Source organism: Anser cygnoides, chromosome 2 (genome assembly GCF_040182565.1).
Source record: "Anser cygnoides isolate HZ-2024a breed goose chromosome 2, Taihu_goose_T2T_genome, whole genome shotgun sequence".
Taxonomy (NCBI): Eukaryota; Metazoa; Chordata; class Aves; order Anseriformes; family Anatidae; genus Anser; species Anser cygnoides.
Window position 1 is genome coordinate 151,612,607 of NC_089874.1, and position 16,979 is coordinate 151,629,585.

At 43.7% G+C, this 16,979-nt stretch overlaps 1 protein-coding gene across 2 annotated transcripts in view; it reads left to right on the forward strand.

Annotated features, from left to right (window-relative positions):
• FER1L6 (fer-1 like family member 6) overlaps positions 1 to 16,979 on the forward strand; it is an 89,381-nt gene that overhangs the window by 18,037 nt on the left and 54,365 nt on the right. The window contains exons 2-8 of one of the 2 annotated variants that reach the window (XM_013185058.3): positions 5,327 to 5,409; positions 9,463 to 9,589; positions 10,626 to 10,680; positions 10,776 to 10,907; positions 11,608 to 11,670; positions 15,180 to 15,258; positions 16,360 to 16,516. In XM_013185058.3, coding sequence (XP_013040512.3) covers positions 5,327 to 5,409; positions 9,463 to 9,589; positions 10,626 to 10,680; positions 10,776 to 10,907; positions 11,608 to 11,670; positions 15,180 to 15,258; positions 16,360 to 16,516 — 696 coding nt within the window. Of the gene's footprint in view, positions 1 to 5,326; positions 5,410 to 9,462; positions 9,590 to 10,625; positions 10,681 to 10,775; positions 10,908 to 11,607; positions 11,671 to 11,814; positions 11,907 to 15,179; positions 15,259 to 16,359; positions 16,517 to 16,979 lie in introns of those variants that run through there. The other variant, XM_048049704.2, reaches the window with a different exon arrangement.

Genomic DNA, 16,979 nt, shown 5'->3' on the forward strand with positions numbered 1-16,979 from the left:
TGCACCTCAATCCGCATTCCAAATACCTCCTGATCTGCCAGATTCTTGCAGTGCCATACCTGTTCAACATACCTGGCAACATAATGGTGAAACTGCATGGAAGCCTGGAACTTTCCCTTCTTGGCAATATTTTCCTGTGAAGGTTTCCACAATCTTGGGGAGAGGGGAAGGAGTAATTTTCCATTTTTCAGCAGCAGATTAGATTTGTGGCTTGAAGTTGAGTTAAACAGCATTACTTTTTGTGGAAATTTGAGGACAGCTAACTTTTTTTTCTTTCCAGAAGAACAAATCATCTAAAGAGAGTAATCACAGAATATATTTAAGGAGCCTAAATGGTTTTGTTAAACAGCATGGATGCAACCCATGTGCACAAGCTTTGGAGCTTGTACACTATCACTGGATGATGAACAATTTGTATATTAAAATGATGGAGTCTCTTTATTTTGAGGGATTTATACCTTCAATTTCTTTACAGTTTCATTTATTTGGCTTAGACCTTTCCAGAGGGGATTCTCTGGCAAATGCCATGTGTAATGAATGCTACCCTGCCGTCTTGGGAAATGGCCCTGTGCTCTCCTCCTTCCCCATAGCTGAGCCCTGCAAAGGCCTTGTGCTGGCTGCCTCTCTCATATTTTTGAAGGATGTTTCTCTGCATGGCCCCAGTTGCTTTTGGACAAGGTAACCAGTGGGGCCACACTGGGACTGAAATCTTTTTTGCTTCAAAGACAAATCTTTCCATTTTCCAATTTCCATCTTTTCTCAAGCTTGGCTCCTTCTGTTGCTCTTTGAGACTAAGGGACATGGTGTAGCAGTAGGTGAGGTTTGCAGTTGGACTTGATGATCTTGAAGGTCTTTTCCAACCTAAATGATTCTATGATTCCATAATCATACTGTCTTTAGTCTGTCTTGGTGTTACATAAAAATAAAAATCATAGATGTCCCAGTTTCCACATCAGGCTTTATTAATGGACATTGCCTACAGTTGCCCTCTAACTCCTGCTTTCCTTGGGTCATTAAAACAAAACAAAACAAAACAACTTTCTAAATGTATTCCTGTGGTGTTTTTACTCGGGTGGGCGGCCAAGCTCCACCACAACCGCTCTCTCACTCCCCCTCCTGAAAGAGGAATGGGGAGAAAATACGATGAAAGGGGCTCAAGGGTTGAGATAAGGACGAGGAGATCGCGCAGTAATTATTGTGACGGGCAAAACAGACTCAGCATAGGGAGATAGTAAGATTTATTGCCTATTACTAACAAGCTAGAGAAACGAGAAACAAAGGAAAAAAATCAAGAGCACCTTCCCCCCCATCCACCCTTTTCCACCTCCTTCCCCCGAGCGGTGCAGGGGAGCGGAGGATTGGGGGTTATGCTCAGTCTATAGCACTTCTTCACCGCTGCTCCTTCTCGGTCACTCTTGTCCCCTGTGCTGTGGGGTCCCTCCCACGGGATGCAGTCCTTGCTGAACTGATCCGGTGTGGGCTGCCCACAGGCAGCAGCTCTTCAAGAACTGCTCCAGATATGGGTCCGTACCACGGGGTCCATCCCTCAGGAGCGAACTGCTCCAACCTGGATCCCCCACGGGCAGCAGCTCCCCCCAGACCCCCTGCTCCTGCGTGGGCTCCTCTCCACGGGCTGCAGCTCCGGCCCGGAATCTGCTCCGGCAGGGGTCTTCCACAGGCCGCAGCCTCCGTCGGTGCAGGTCCACCTGCTCCACCGTGGTCTCCTCCACGGGCTGCAGTGCGGAACCGTGCTCCACCGCGGTACTCCACGGGCTGCAGGGGGACAGCCTGCTTCACCATGGTCCTCATCACAGGCCACAGGGGACTTCTGCTCCGGCGCCTGGAGCACCTCTCCCCCTCCTTCTTCACTGACCTTGGCGCCTGCAAGGCTGTTCCTCACTCCTCTCGCTCTCCCAGCTGCTGTGTGTGGCGTAGCATTTTTTTTTTTCCCCTGTCTTAAATATGTTCTCACAGAGGCGCAAAACAACATCACTTATTGGCTCGGCTCTGGTCAGCAGTGGGGCCCTTACCTAACATGGGGCAGCTTCTAGATCCTTCTCACAGAAGCCAGCCCTGTGGCCCCCTGCTACCAAAACCTTGCCACGTAAACCCACTGCAATTCCACCAATACTGGTTGGGTTTTGGCATTGTTTGGGACATGGAAGTTGTGAATTTTCTGTGATTGGGCTCAGAATTGCTGATGTTCCTCTTGGGCCCGGCCAGTAAGCTTAACGTGCTTGCTCTGAATATGAATTTTAAATATCAGCTTCCCTTTCTGGTTTGCAGTAACTTTTCCTTCATAAGTAAATGCACCTTGAGTTTGCAGCTGATTTCAGGTGTTTGAGCATTGATTGCTATCAGGTTTACTCAGTGGATGCGTGCTTGGTTGGCTAGCTGGACCGTGCACTTTCCCAGAAAACTTATTTTTATTGCTACACCAATACAGGCGAACAATTTCTCTGATGACAAAGGGGAAAAATGTGCTGACTATTTACCACTGCATGCTTGTGGCCAACGGAAATCCTGAAAAAATATTGCCATTATCCTAAATGTTTTGTGTTTTCACTTTCCCCACCTGTATTTTTTGTTACTGGAGTTACTAGCACAACATTCTCAAGCACTACAGATTGTTTCCCCCTCTGAAATGCGGGGTATATTTGTTTCCTTGGAAAAACCATAGTATTAAATCCTGCCCACAGAGACCTCTTGAATTAATGCTACCAACAATTGGGAAAATGATAGAGAGCAGTACCCTAATACAAGGGAAGTTCTAGGTGGGTTGAAATCCACCACTGCTCACAAATTTGTGTGGGTTTCAGTGAATGTCTCAGCTTTAAAAATAAGTTGTAAAGAAGTCTGTTTTCAAAATATAAAAGTATGTAATTTCAACATTTCAAAATGAAATGTTTCGGCTATGCTGATGTACGTTTTTGTGACATTTCAAATTGAAGAGGACCAAACTGCCTGCAAACATAACCATTTATTTCACCGCTGTGTATACAGAATGTGAAATTTGAACTATGCTGACAACAATCAGGCAATATCTGCAACAATGTGAATTTTTCACCATGAAGTAAAGCAAAATGAATCCTGAGCAATGACTTTGGGTTTCTGAGTATAAGTCAGGGTGGTCTGGTTAATTCAAAATAAGTCCATGAGTTTTTATCTAATGAAAATATTTTCCAAAATAGTTTCTCTACTATTTTTTTCTCCATTTTTTTCTTTTTTTTTTTTTTTTTGTCTTAGTTCAGGCATTCAAAGCCAAGAGACCATTAATGCCCACCCTTGTTCCAAGTGCTGCCCAGTTTATCATTAAGGAGGAACTTCTGTGTATGTCTCCTATGTTATTGTAATTGTTTACCAAACCTACTTTGGCAGCAAGAGATGACACATGCAGACTTTAAGGATCATTATTAACCACTGGTTCAATCCTTCAGAAACCTGGAAAAATTAAACTACACACTCCAGTGCTCAGTGATTCGATTTCCACTCCCCAGTCTCCTCTCAAATAATGAATCATGCAGCTTAAATCACACTTTGTTAAAGGAAGAAGAGATAAGAAAACTATGAAGGTAAACAAAAACCAGCCAGTCCTTTCCCAAAGTACAGCTGTGCTAAATTTCCCCACTTTAATCTCTCAGGGATGCAATCGCAGGACAGCAGCTGCTCGCCAACCTCTGTTCAAAATCTTGAGTTGAAAGGGGAAATCTGGGTGCAACCTTAATGCAAAGATGGTGTTTCTCTTCCTTGTTGCTGAGAAGAGATGCTATGCTGAGCCCTCCTCAGGGACAGCGGGGAGAAGTCCCATCTTCCCCCCAATGGCTTTTCCTTGCAGGGCATCAACTCCTGCCTTGGTTCTGGGACATGGAGGAGCAGAGTTTGGAGCAGCAGGTCATGTCTGAACTGAAGACTGATAAATTTATTACTCTTGTAGTCATACTTTTGTTCTGCACTTGTGAAATGTCAGAACAGCAGCAGTGTCCTATTCCAGGATTGCTGCTGCTGGACCCCATCAGAGGGCAAAGAAAGAGGGTTTGGTGGGATGATGCTGGCTGGCAGCCAAGAAGGAGGGACTCATGGCTCTTCTCTTGCCTTCTTTGGATGGGCTATGAAAAGAAAAAGAAGACTCTCCGTTGAGGGCAAAATACTGTATGACTTTTATAGAGATGTTTCCTTTTCCCCCTCTCTGTAAAACCAGCTCTACAAAATACAACTGCTCTTTCTCTCTACTCACAAAAGAGCTGAAGGACCAATGGGAGATTAAAATAGGAAAAGGCAAAACAGCACAAAGCTCTGAATAGCCAGTCTGGCTCTGTGCTGTCACTGGGAGAGATGTTTTAGCTTATCTCAGCATTGAACTGCCTGCTGCTGCAGGGCATTTTGCCATTGGTTTCTCAGGAAGCAGGACTGTGTAGGTCCCCGATGAGTGTCTTGTCATGTTTTATACGTGATGGCAGCCAGCCCAGGGCCATGCCGGACCTCACCCCATGAACACTTGCTGCTCCTGAATGACGGTGGTAGGCTCCTGGCAAGGGGCTGTGGCTAAAACAGAATGAATGCAAGAAGTAAGAAAGCCTTACTGGGGCCACAGAGTGACTTTAACCAGGCATGGTCTGAGAATTGATGTGCCTAAAACCCCACTGAGCTCTAGTAGGCTTAGTTTTAAACCAGATTAATCCCCTAGTTCAGAATAGGAAGGAGTGGGAGCAGAAAAGCCACATGCAGTGGTAGCTGGGGTTGATGCTGGTCTGAAGCACCCCTGCAACACAGCTTGGGGAGAAACTCTTGTCCAGCTCTGCTTGTGGCTTTGCTACTGGAAGGGAGTGAGAACTAAATAAATAAATGGCAAGAGCTGTTGTGGCGGATGTGCCGCCAGCACAGTGCACATCATTACCAATAACGTTTAAACAAATGCTTTTATGTTTACCTTATTCACTGCAAAACTGCTTTTGACCTGGAGCCTATAATTTGTCAGAAGTTTTTATCTCTGGTCTCATCACAGGCATAAGAATTATGTGTGGAGAAATCAGTAGAACTGGAAACTTGGATTTCCTTTTTTAACTCTTCCTGCTGTCTTGGTTTGAAATGAAGCTCTGGCTCTGCTCTCGTCATGTTTGTCTGTACACTGCCAAATTTTAAAAATAAACAAAATTAGATGAAGTAAGAATCCAGATCATTTCCCTGTATTCTTTCAATAGAAGGGAAATCATAATATAATGATCTCACATGGAAATCAGATCTCTCTCTCAACAGGTCCTTAAACCAGAGTCCAGCACAGAGAAGGGCTGGAAGCTATTACAATGACTGCTTTTCCTTAATTTTTCAGAAAGGGGCTGTTTGCTGGCATGAAGCTGAAGAAGAAGAAAAAAGGCGAGAAAGGGTTGACTATTGCAAACAAAGATGCACTAGGTAAGGCCCTGTAAATAAATACTGCAACTAACAAGAGCAAGTTGGGGATTATACTATACCTAATTTCATGTGAACTCATTTGAATTGTGTCTTAATATTGATAAAATGGGCAGTAAACTCTTTATAGCTCTTAAGTAAACAGAGAGATTATTCTTTTTATATTAACTGTTCTGTTAAATCCACCTTCAGATCCTGCAAGTTCAGACTGCTGTATCTGATAGAGTAAAACAAAAATGTTAGCCTGATTCTTTCCATAGACAGATGGCATGTTTTTAAAAGTTTTTTTTTTAAATTTATTATTATTTTTATATTTATAGTCTAGAGATAGATACATCATTGTATAATTCTTTCAGAAGATATGCTTGTTCTAAAAACTGCAGAACATAACTTTAGTAGTCTGTTATGGCTGGATAGGCTGGCTAAATAAAGCTGGGAGCTTTATCTAGTAACAGTTCTCCTCTTAAATGTATGGCAGAGTGTTTTTTTTTAATTTTAACAGATGTAGGTACATCTGTAAGACATGCAGAGTCTTTTATTTCTTACCCCCTAACACTCTGTTGGTTCTCAAGCTAAGGAGGCATTCTCTAGAACACCCTACCACTGCCATTTTCCTCCTATCCCCACAGACCTCCCATTCACCTTCACCAAAACTCATATTTCAGCCACAACAAATTGTTTGCTTTTTTGTGCTTTTTTGCAGTCTCATGCTTGAAATTTAATGGGATCTTTAAAACATGGACTCCTAAGGGTTTAGTGCAGCCTGTGAATTACACTGCTGCAATAAACCAGCCATGTGTATCTTGACTCACTGCTGGGTAGAAACAGGAATACTTATTTTGTGTCATAAACGCTGTTTAGCTAAAGGGCACTACCTTAAACAAAAAGATTTTCCTCTGGTCCTTACAGCAAGGGATCTTGGCTTTTAGAGAAAGAGAAAACCAAACACTATTGAGCTTCTTAGTAATTACAGTTATGTTTGAGTTTATTTATCTTATTTATCTTTATTTATCTTATGCTTTATAAATATTCCATGCTCTACAAGAAATACTACGCTATAATTTGCTTCTGTTTTCCATGTAAGCATTCAGTTCTCTGTAACTGATTTTTCAAATACTGCCTTTGAGTCTTTGCATGGATTAGAGTCCTTATGCTGCATCTTATGCTTGCAGCTGCTGACTCCGTCGAGGGTGGTGAGGCCTTGCAGAGAGATCTGGACAAGTCAGAGAGCAGGGCAATCACCAACAATATGAAGTTTAACAAGAGCAAGTGTCAGATTCTGCACCTGGGAAGGGGCAAACCTGGCTGTATGTACAGACTGGGGGACGAGATGCTGGAGAGCAGCCCCACAGAGAGGGATCTGGGGGTTTTGGTCAACAGCAAGTTGAATATGAGCCAGCAGTGTGCCCTGGCAGCCAGGAGGGCCAACCGTACCCTGGAGTGCATCAAGCACGGCATTGCTGGTCGGTCGAGGGAAGTGATTGTCCTGCACTACTCTGCGCTGTGCGGCCTCACCTCGAGCACTGTGTGCAGTTTGGGGCACTACAGTATAAGAAAGTCATAAAGCTGTTAGAGAAAGTCCAAAGTGGGGATACAAGGATGGTGAAAGGCCTAGAGGGAAAGACTTAAAAGGAGCGGCAGAGGTCCCTTGGTTTGTTCAGCCCAGAGCAGGGCAGGCTGAGGGGAGGCCTCATGGCGGCCTGCAGCTCCCTCACGAGGGGAGCGGAGGGGCAGGCGCTGAGCTCTGCTCTCTGGGGACAGCGACAGGACCCGAGGGAACGGCATGGAGCTGGGACAGTGAAGGTGTTAGGAAAAGGTTCTTCACCCAGAGGGTGGTCAGGCACTGGGACAGGCTCCCCAGGGCAGTGGTCGTGGCACTGAGCTGCTGGAGTTCAATAAGCGTTTGGACAACGCTCTCAGACACATGGTCCTATTTATTTATTTATTTATTTATTGGGTGGTCCTTTGGGGACCCAGGAGTTGGATTCAATGATCCTTGTGGATCCCTTCCAACATGGATATTCTATGGTTCTGTGATCTTCACACATTTCATTAATGCCTTATTGCTGAGGGGTCTGAACTCGTAAAGATACAGAAATTACCTGCTCTCTCTTGGTTGACTGGGGATTTGGGTTTAGGAGACCCAAAGGAAGTGTGCAGTGAGGAAGTTTGGTCACTCTTTGAACCATTTGATGGATCCACATGAGGGAATAATTCCTGATGATCAGTTATGTGCAGCATACATATGGTTATTGAGTAAAAAAGGATATTGATTCAGATATTAAAATGTCAGGAGAATGGATCTGTAAAACAAAAGAAGCATTGCAAAGAGTTTACATCACAACAGAAACAACATGTAAAAACCTTGTAAAGGGTGGTCTAGGCAGGACGTCACACTGGCACAAGCCTGTTCCCAGCTGAGGAGAGGAAAGTTTTATCTGTTTTAGCTTACATAGCAAACAGTACAGAGTACTACAAGCCCATAATCAAACAGCATGCTCTAGAGTAAATAGGATATGGGGGTTGTCATGGGAGCTTAGTGCTACAGGTGCAAAACTGTTAATAGACACCTTTCCCTCAAGGGGTGCAAAGCAAACCATGTCTACACAGAGGCAATTCCCCCTCCCTGTGTTCTGGGGACATCAGACAAGAGCCAGAGGGGCAGACAGAGAGCATGTATGTTATATGAGACTTACAGTGGAGGAACCTTCATTAAAAAGTATGTCAGCTCGAACACAGAGCTGCCCTAACAGGGCAGTAGGGCACCCAGGCTGGAGCTGGCTCATGCAGTTATGCTTTGCAGTAATAGCAAAAGTCCCATCTGTCTGTACCTGTCTGGTGGTTTGCTTGGAGTAGGGGCTTGTGGAATCCAGCTGCCAAAGCTGCATTCAAACCTGATGAGTGCTAAAATTAGAAATCCAAGTAAGATTTACTGTATGGTGGATGGTCCTTTGCTACCATCAGCAGTTTCTAAGTACTCCTCGAGGAACCATACCGTTGCAAAGAGACAGGGAAGCACTATTAAAACCCTTTGTCTAGTTTTGTAGTTGGAACACAGTGCCATAGAGCGCTTGCAAAAAATACACTTGAATGTATTTTCTTTCATTTGATGTAGAGCTGTCTCCATAAAGTCATGTAAGCCACCGAGTGTCGCTGAGCAACTCATCAATAGTTTTGTGGGTGCCACTTGGCAGCTTCTAGACCAGAAATAGCTCAAGTCCAGAGTCAATGAACATTTCGTGCTTATATGTATGTATCAGAATCAATTGCAGGCAACCAATTTCTAAACTTTCACCCAAAACACAGAAGTCCCTTCCCAAGGCAGGTGTTGAACATAAACACACTCAACAAGGGGCAGAGATGCTGGTAGTGCTTCCCTTGGACTAGGAGGACAAAGCAGAGCAGTGTGGGAAGGGCTTCTCTGTCCAAATGTAGATGTGTACCTCTGAGCTACTGGCTGAGACTCTCTTTGGTGAGGAACTAAAATAGACACTACTGGAAGCAATTTGTCTCATCTGAGCATAGCTGTCTACAAGAGATCCCATGAATCGTGTTCTTCAACTCTCTTTTTCTGTTCTTGATCTCCAGTTCATCATCTCTGCATTGTGGAAGTGATTTGAAATTTTGAGAAATGATTTCAAATTTAGGCTCCACTTCAGTCACTTGGAAGGAACCGGAGGGTGCCACACTATTAAAACAAACCATGAATGGCAGACTCGCTCCTGCAAATACATGCAAAAAACTCACAGTCTGTCCCACCATCTTTCTAGCAGATGAGAGATAAGGCAATCAGCTGCCACTGGCGCATATGTGCCTGAATGCACATGGGGTGAAGAGAGGGGCATTTACATGCAGTATATGGTTTTGCACAGAAGGGGAGCTGCTGCTCATCCGTGCTGCTCCATACAAGTCCTAATTGTGATCTTTAATTATGATACATAAATAAACAAAATAGTCAGCTCATGTTGATGAATTCATTGCTGCTAACTGCTCCAAGTTATCTTTTTCTCACAAATATCAGAGGCATAAAGATTTCTTATTTGTTTTACTCACCAGGTGATCATGATGGAAGTGAGAATCTTCACTATGACACTCTTGGAAGACAAGAAGAGGAAGAGGAAGACCTGATGAACAGCAATGCATTGTCCAGTGTTTTTGCATCCTTAAGCCCAAAGAGGAAAAGGTTGTCCTTGGCATATCTTATCTAACATCCCCCAAAATACTTTTTCCATCCTTCTTGGGAATGGCATTGCCATACAGCAATACACCTGCTGACAGAAAATCCATCTGCTGACAGCAGTGATCCCTTCACTCCTTCCACATGACAGAGTGGGATGTACTTCTTGGCAAAATATTATCAGCTCAAGACAGATTGTCACCAGGTGCTATCCAGTGCAGAGAGAGATTGAAATTGGTGCCGAGAGGGCCTGAACTCTGCTGCTAATGAAAATGAGCCAAAGGGGACAGCAACTTCTATAACCAAGTGTTTGTGTAGTTGTTTTTTCATATGGGGGAGGAACGGAGTCAGGTTTGACAGCATCAATGGGTGAAATCATTCCCATGCATGGCAGGTAGCTGCTCTGGGTTGTGCAGATGCAAAGCATTTCCCTATTGGCAAATACATGACAGACAGAGACATGCCATACATATCCAGGTATGAAATTCTATAGTACCCAAGGAATGATTACACTGAATTCTGCCATGTATGAAAACCTGTCATCCTCTTCACGCTTCATGAGAAGCAATAGGAAAAGGTAAAAGAATAACTGGGCACCATTCTGCATGGGAGGTGGAATTGCTCAGGTACAAACTGTGGCACTTACCAAATTGCCAGTTACAAAGCTGAGCAACTGTCCTTGAGTGTGCTCTGAGCTCCTGAGAGATACAAGCAGACCAGTGCTTGTAGCCAAATTCCAGCAGAAGAGGAGGGAGGTATTTTGCTTTCTGTGTGCATGGGCTTTGCCCAAGGAGAGCTACCGTGGTTCACCTCGCTACACAGCCCTCATCTGATCACAGGTCTGAGCCCTTGGGCTACTCCTGTCTACCACGCATGTCCCTCTGATGGTGTTTGAGTGACTGCTGGGGAAAGCAAGCCTAACAGCTCGTGACAAAGCCACCTGCCACAAACAATGCTAGCTTAGTGACAGTCTTTCCAAAACATGTCCAAGTAGTAGTGCTTGCCTAGAGATGCCTAATGAACTATTTTGTGATTGACACAGGGCAAAGCTGGTGCCCAGGATTCATGAAGAGGAGATGAAATCCCAGAACTACCAGGTGAGCAGGGGGTGACAGCCCTTACGTGCCTGTGAAATCCCAGGGTGGGCTGGAGGTGAGCCTGGGAGAGTACATGGTGTCCTTGCACCCTGCAGATTGCCATCACCATCATCGAGGCCAGGCAGCTGGTGGGTGAGAACATTGACCCGGTGGTGATCATCGAGATTGGTGATGAGAAGAAGCAAACAACAGTGAAGGAAGGCACGAATGCCCCCTTCTACAATGAGGTTGGTGCTCTCTCCTGGGGAAGGCACTTTCTTCAGTTGTTCTGGGTGTTCTTCACTGGCTGGTAGCTTGAACAGGGATGGGCAAAGTTGGTAGCATCTGCCTGTTTGTGTAGAGATGTCTGCCCAGGAGCTGTTTGAGTTTCAAGCTTGGAAAAGCACTGGCAGTGGCTCTCTTGAGTTTGGCTCTCTTTGCTCTTTCTCTTCTGAAGCTCTGTCCATCCTGATCTCCCTATCACATCCTGCCTCACCCCACTACTGCTGCCTCATCATTTTTCCATATGATCCATTTGGGAGATTTGTCTAAACTACCCCATCCTCCCTTGTCTACCATTTCCCTGCTTTAACCCTTCCTTGATGTATGTTTTTCCCAGCTGGTGACAAATCACATGAAAACAACTCCCAGAACAAATACTCCTTTGGGTTTCCTCATGCTTCTTGTCCCTTTTGACAATAACCTCTGATGCAGAGTGCCATGGGCCGTGCTATGCAGCCATGCAAGGAGAGAGGGCCAACTGGAGAGAGGGCAAATCGGTCTGGGTTACAGAAATGGTGATCCAGGGAGCAGAGGAAGGGCTTTGCTGTGCCCACCACCACCTTCCCACACCCCCAGATTCTCACGATTCTCACCAGGACACATTGCTGACAGTGCTGCTACCATCACAAGGATGATTCTGATCTACTGTCCTTTTTTTTTCCACAGTACTTTGTGTTTGATTTCGTTGGACCACAGGTGTTTCTGTTCGACAAAATAATCAACATCTCTGTAAGTACCTAGGAAAGCCCAGTACAGTAAGTAAAGGTCATTGTTGTTTATGTCATTTTGGCTCTAAATGTTTCTTTCTTCTTAGTGGAATTAAAAGGAGAAATAATTTTAGGTACCAAGAGTGCTATGAAGGCAGCATGAAGAGTAGGAAGGAGGAAGGAGAGGGAGAGGAAAAGGAAGAAAGGCAGCTGACAATGATTTGAAGGAATGTAAAGCTCGATGTAATGGAAGATTAGGTGTGTATTTTCAGGGACACATGTTGCTGTCTTGGCAGTCTGTGAGGTAGAAGGAGAAATTTCACCTTAGTTAACAGTTGTCAGCATTGTCTTTGTCGTTTTAGTTTTCAAGCTTCACCTTGTATCAAATGGCTAATGAAACTTCTGGCTTATCTCAGTTCCTCAGATACAGCTGTTTTTAACTAAGATATCCAGGTACCTTATCCTCAGCAGCAGCTCTTGGGCTGTCCACAGCTCAAATACATGAAATTTGTACTTCTGCAGGGTATCTGCACACCTGACCTTCATGTATCCATGAGTACAGAGTTTACTACAGGCTGACACTGGCTCATTTTCTGAATGGGAATAGAAACTGTCTCACTGTTATGACTTACATCACAATGTATGGCCCCCATACGTTCCTCTGAGATGGTTAGTATCAGGATAACACTGACAGATCAACTTCTGTGAACTATTAGGGGTGTGTAGTTATTTTTCTCCAAGGTATGACCAGTCTTCTGGACCTGGAATTCTTTAGATAATGCTTCCATACATCCAGTGGAGGAGGGGAAATTGCCAGCTTTCTGAGGGTGTTGGGGTGTGTGGGAGAATGTGCCAGCATTTACTGGTATCAATCTGCATAGTTTTGTCAGCCTCAGAGAACGTTTTGATTTATACCTGCTGAAGGTGCAAGACCAAGAAATTAAAGAAGGCCTTTTAGATAAAAATGACATTTTAAAAGAAAACACTAACCTAGTGCAATGCTCCTGTATGCTGCTGAAAACAGAAAATCACTACCTTGCAATACAGTTTTGGAGAAGGCAATGTATCAGAGGAATAGAAATAAATAAGAGAGGAAACACACTTTGGGAGAGGAGGAAACCCTGGGGTATGGAAATCTTCCCAGCACTTGCTTAGCATGAAACTCACCTGAGGAAAAGCAAAGATTGGCAGCCTCCATTATTAGCAATCACTCATGCACTGAATTCATTTAATCTGTGAAAATGAACTCATCTGCATCTGGAAGCTCAAGGAAATCAAAAAAGATTAGTGCTATTGCGCATCAGTTCAGCAGTTATTCTAGCTGCATTAAAACTCTACATATGAGGAGAAAATGAGATTAGCTGGTTCTTAGCACCTGCTAAGGAATCGATATTTTTCTTAGTTAATATCTCCCAGTGCATTCCAGCAACCTTGTAGTAGATGCCCCTTCCATGCTAAGCCTATATCTTCAGTAGTGAAATGCTCCCTACGTGAACACTGCTCATTCTTGTCCGCACTCAGAAAATCCAAAGAAAAACATACAGTCATCTATAGAGTCAATCAAGTTTGGAAAGCCACAAACCCTTAATGAGGTACCATGTAGATTAGGCACAATGCTCCCTCTCAGAGAAGATGAAGGCGTTCACTATAAACTTCATGTTCACCTTATTTGCTGCATTAGAAAAATATGCTTGAAAAAGTACTGGGAAAGATGCAGAGCACTTAATAGAAGCAGTGAGGTATTTCCTCAGCAGTTAAAAGTGCCATGTGTTCTACAAGGAGTGGAAACCCTCATTGTTTCAGTAGGAATAGAAGGCATTTCCAAGGACATCACAGTTCACGCAGCAAATCTCCTAAAGCTTAGAGTAGTGAGGGTTACACATCTAACACTGTCTGAACATCTTGTCATGCCCTGGAGAGAAAATAAAAGAGCATTGAGACAAGACCATACGAATTTACCACATACCCTCCTCTTGTTTCTGCATCATAAAAGAACTTTTTTTTTTTTTTGGCCACAGAAAGCCTACAGCCAACTTCCCCCTTCCATCCATCCTGTGGTGGAAACAGTCAATTTGGACAAGCTCTTGTTTCCACGTAGTTCCTCCAAAAGTGTAATTTTGAAACTCTTCAGCTTTCATGGCTTCTTCCCCCATTGGTGCCCTAGTCCAGCTTCATCAGAGTAAGGCTCCAGTGCTATGATGGGACCTGGTGTCAGCAGGGACTGAGAGAAAGCAGCACCAGTGCATGAAGCCATGGCTTCACTCTGGCTTCTCTTCCACACAAAGGTCACTTAATTTTTAAGCTTTAATCAAAGTGTTGAATTAAAAGTGCTTCTTTGTCTGCCCTACTTCAACACCTTCCATGTTGAAGTGAGGTTTTACCAAGGATAAGTGAGTATGATCCCTCAATCACAGTGGCACAGTGGAGAATAATGCACAAAATGAAGTCACATGAAATATCCAATGAAAAATTACAACAGGCATGTATCTCTACCAAGGATGTACAGGTCGAAATCCAGGGTAGGAAGTCTTCTACATCCCTAAAATACTCTCAGATACGTGGATATTTAGCCCCAACATTTAGATTTAGTTTCTGTGGACCCAGGGTTTTAGTTTCTTTTTGCAGTTCGGCCAACGTTTCCCAGATAAATCAGGCTGCCTTCAGAAACTTTTTCCCAAGCAAGGAATGGGTTTCATTCAAACTTTGAAACTATTCAGAACCAAGATGAGAATCTTATTGTTTCACAAATGCAGTTCCAGAGCCAATCTTCCTTTGGGATATGTTGCTAGCATCTGCCTTGTCTAAAAGATGGAGCACACACACATATTTGAAAACCAGACACACAAGTACGTAGATTCAGAAATTATCTGACAAAGGAATATTATTAATTAAATTTGAATTAAATTGAATTAAATTAAGTTCATTACTTGGCAGGAAGGATAAGGAGACAGACTCACTGGGGCCTGCCTGCCATCTCATTTACATCTATATCACTTCTCTGACTTCATTAATATTGTGGGGGGTGAAGCAGAATCGAGTCTCTTGGTTTTGTTCACATTGACATGTTGCAAAGAAACACTTTAATTCTTTCTCCTGTGGGTGTACTCAGTTCATATGGCAACTCGGCTCTTTCACAGAAAGTGATACAATTTCTGCAGCCTAATGTGGAACCAGCTGTGCCCCATGTGTTTATATTTATTATGATTTATTTTAAACTGACAGGATAAGTAATATAAATGCATCTGCTGTGAAGATGCATCCATCTGATTCCTGACCTATGTAATCCTGGGAGCTGGGATGAACCTCTGTGATTCCACCTGGATGTGACTGCATTGGTTTCTAAATTGGCACAAGGCATGGGGGAAGAAGAGATTTCAAATGCTCACTGTATCTGCAGCTATGTGCAGCCATCTTTGGGTGGTGCCGAACATCACTGCTTATTACCTCTGAACCAAATGTGATCTTTGGATTGCTCTTTCTTATGCTGAGAAGAGAGATAATGACATTCTTTAATCTGTCTTTTTCTAACAGGTTATGCACCATAAACTGATTGGGAGTGTGCTGATAGGGTCCTTTAAAGTAGATCTGGGGACAGTGTATAGTCAGCCAGGTAAGTGGTACATTTTCTGTCTTTTTTTGTCTGTTAAATAAGATGAGAAGAGGGAAGAGGGAGGTGCACTGCTTTTCCACTTAGGTGTTTGAGGTATATGCCAAGGGATAAATTTAGCATTATTATTTTTTTTAATTGTTTTCCTATATGGGTACCAGAGAACCAGCTGAAGTTTTGGGAAAAAAAGTTCAACCTTGAAAACATCTTGACAATCTGCTCATTGGTGGATGCACTTATCGGAGCCAGGTTTTCTTTAGTGAGTCAGAGTGGGCACCTGAATGCTTACAAAACCTGAATCCACCTGCTTGTTGCAGAGCAGCTGAAGGTCCACCACATGTGTTGGGGTAGAATGGGTGGAGGTAGGGAGAGAGAAGGGAGCATAGAAGAAATTGTGAGGAGAGCTCAAGGTAAGAATAGAGGCTGACCAGAAAGGGGGAGAGAATGAAGGAAGTGATGAAGAGGTGACCATGGCTCCACCTGACCTGCCATCTTCAGAGATGTCCAATTCTTTCTGAAATTTGAAGCTAAGAGAAGATTACCTATCTCCACCCCTCCCCCCCCCCCCCCCTTTTTTTTTTGGTCTGTTTTTACAACCATCCACAGAACACATATCTTTCTTTCCTCCACAGTCACTCAAGGACCAGGTCTTGTCTCAGTCTTTAGGAATGGATGTATTTATGGCATCTATGGCATCAGCTATGGCATCTAAAGACAAAACAGCAGAATCATTCAGGCCATCCTCTCTCCAGGGCTCCTGAATTAATGAACGAAGAAAAATAGCCTGACTGAATAGTCACATAGGCTGCTCTAGTGTCTGAATTTTGCCCTGAATTTCTTACTCATAGCTTTATGGGACAGCTGTGTCTGAGGGTTGATCATAGCCCTGGGACCCCAGAGCATCCTAGCACACTCTGGTCTCCCCCTCTCACTCCTTTACATACCCAAGGTGATGGTCAATGACTTAATGTAAAGTTTTAGGACCTTGCATAAGGAGGGTTGATCAAGCACGGCTGAAACAAGGACTGTTGTGGGTGAATTTGCATGAATATTTGCATGTTTTGCACCCACCTCTAGCTGCGTGTTTGTTTGTCTATCTTACAGGTCATCATTTTTGTGACAAGTGGGCGCTTCTCACAGACCCTGCTGACATTAGGACGGGAGCCAAGGGATACCTGAAGTGTGACATCAGTGTGACTGGCAAAGGCGACACAATACAAGCCACACAGAAAACAGCTGATACTGAGGAGCAGATTGAAAAGTATTGCTATAGATTTTTTGTTTTGTTTTGTTGTATTTTAATGCATTCGTCTTTACTAAGTACCACAAAAGTCCTCTGCTCTATTTTCAGTCCTGGCCTTGCTAACGCGGGGTTAATAGCAGAAGTCACCGTATACCTGGCTGTTCTGATGTGCTCAAAGAGAGTTTTTTTTATAATCCTCTCATCTAAATTGAAAGGCACATAAGGGTCACTTCTCTGTAGCTGATAGACTTGACCATGCCCTGTGGCTAAGTGCCAGATTATCCCTGACAGACGGTTCATTGATCTGAAACCAGTTGAAATATTTCTGAAAAGCAGTGAAGTAAGAAGAAAAAGCACGAGGAGATGCTATTCCTTCTCATCTATCAGATGTGTGTACATAGATGTTTTCTATATCCTTAGGTAAACTCAAGTGCATTCTCCACGTAAAATACAGAAATTCAAGTTGGTAATGAGCTGCCAG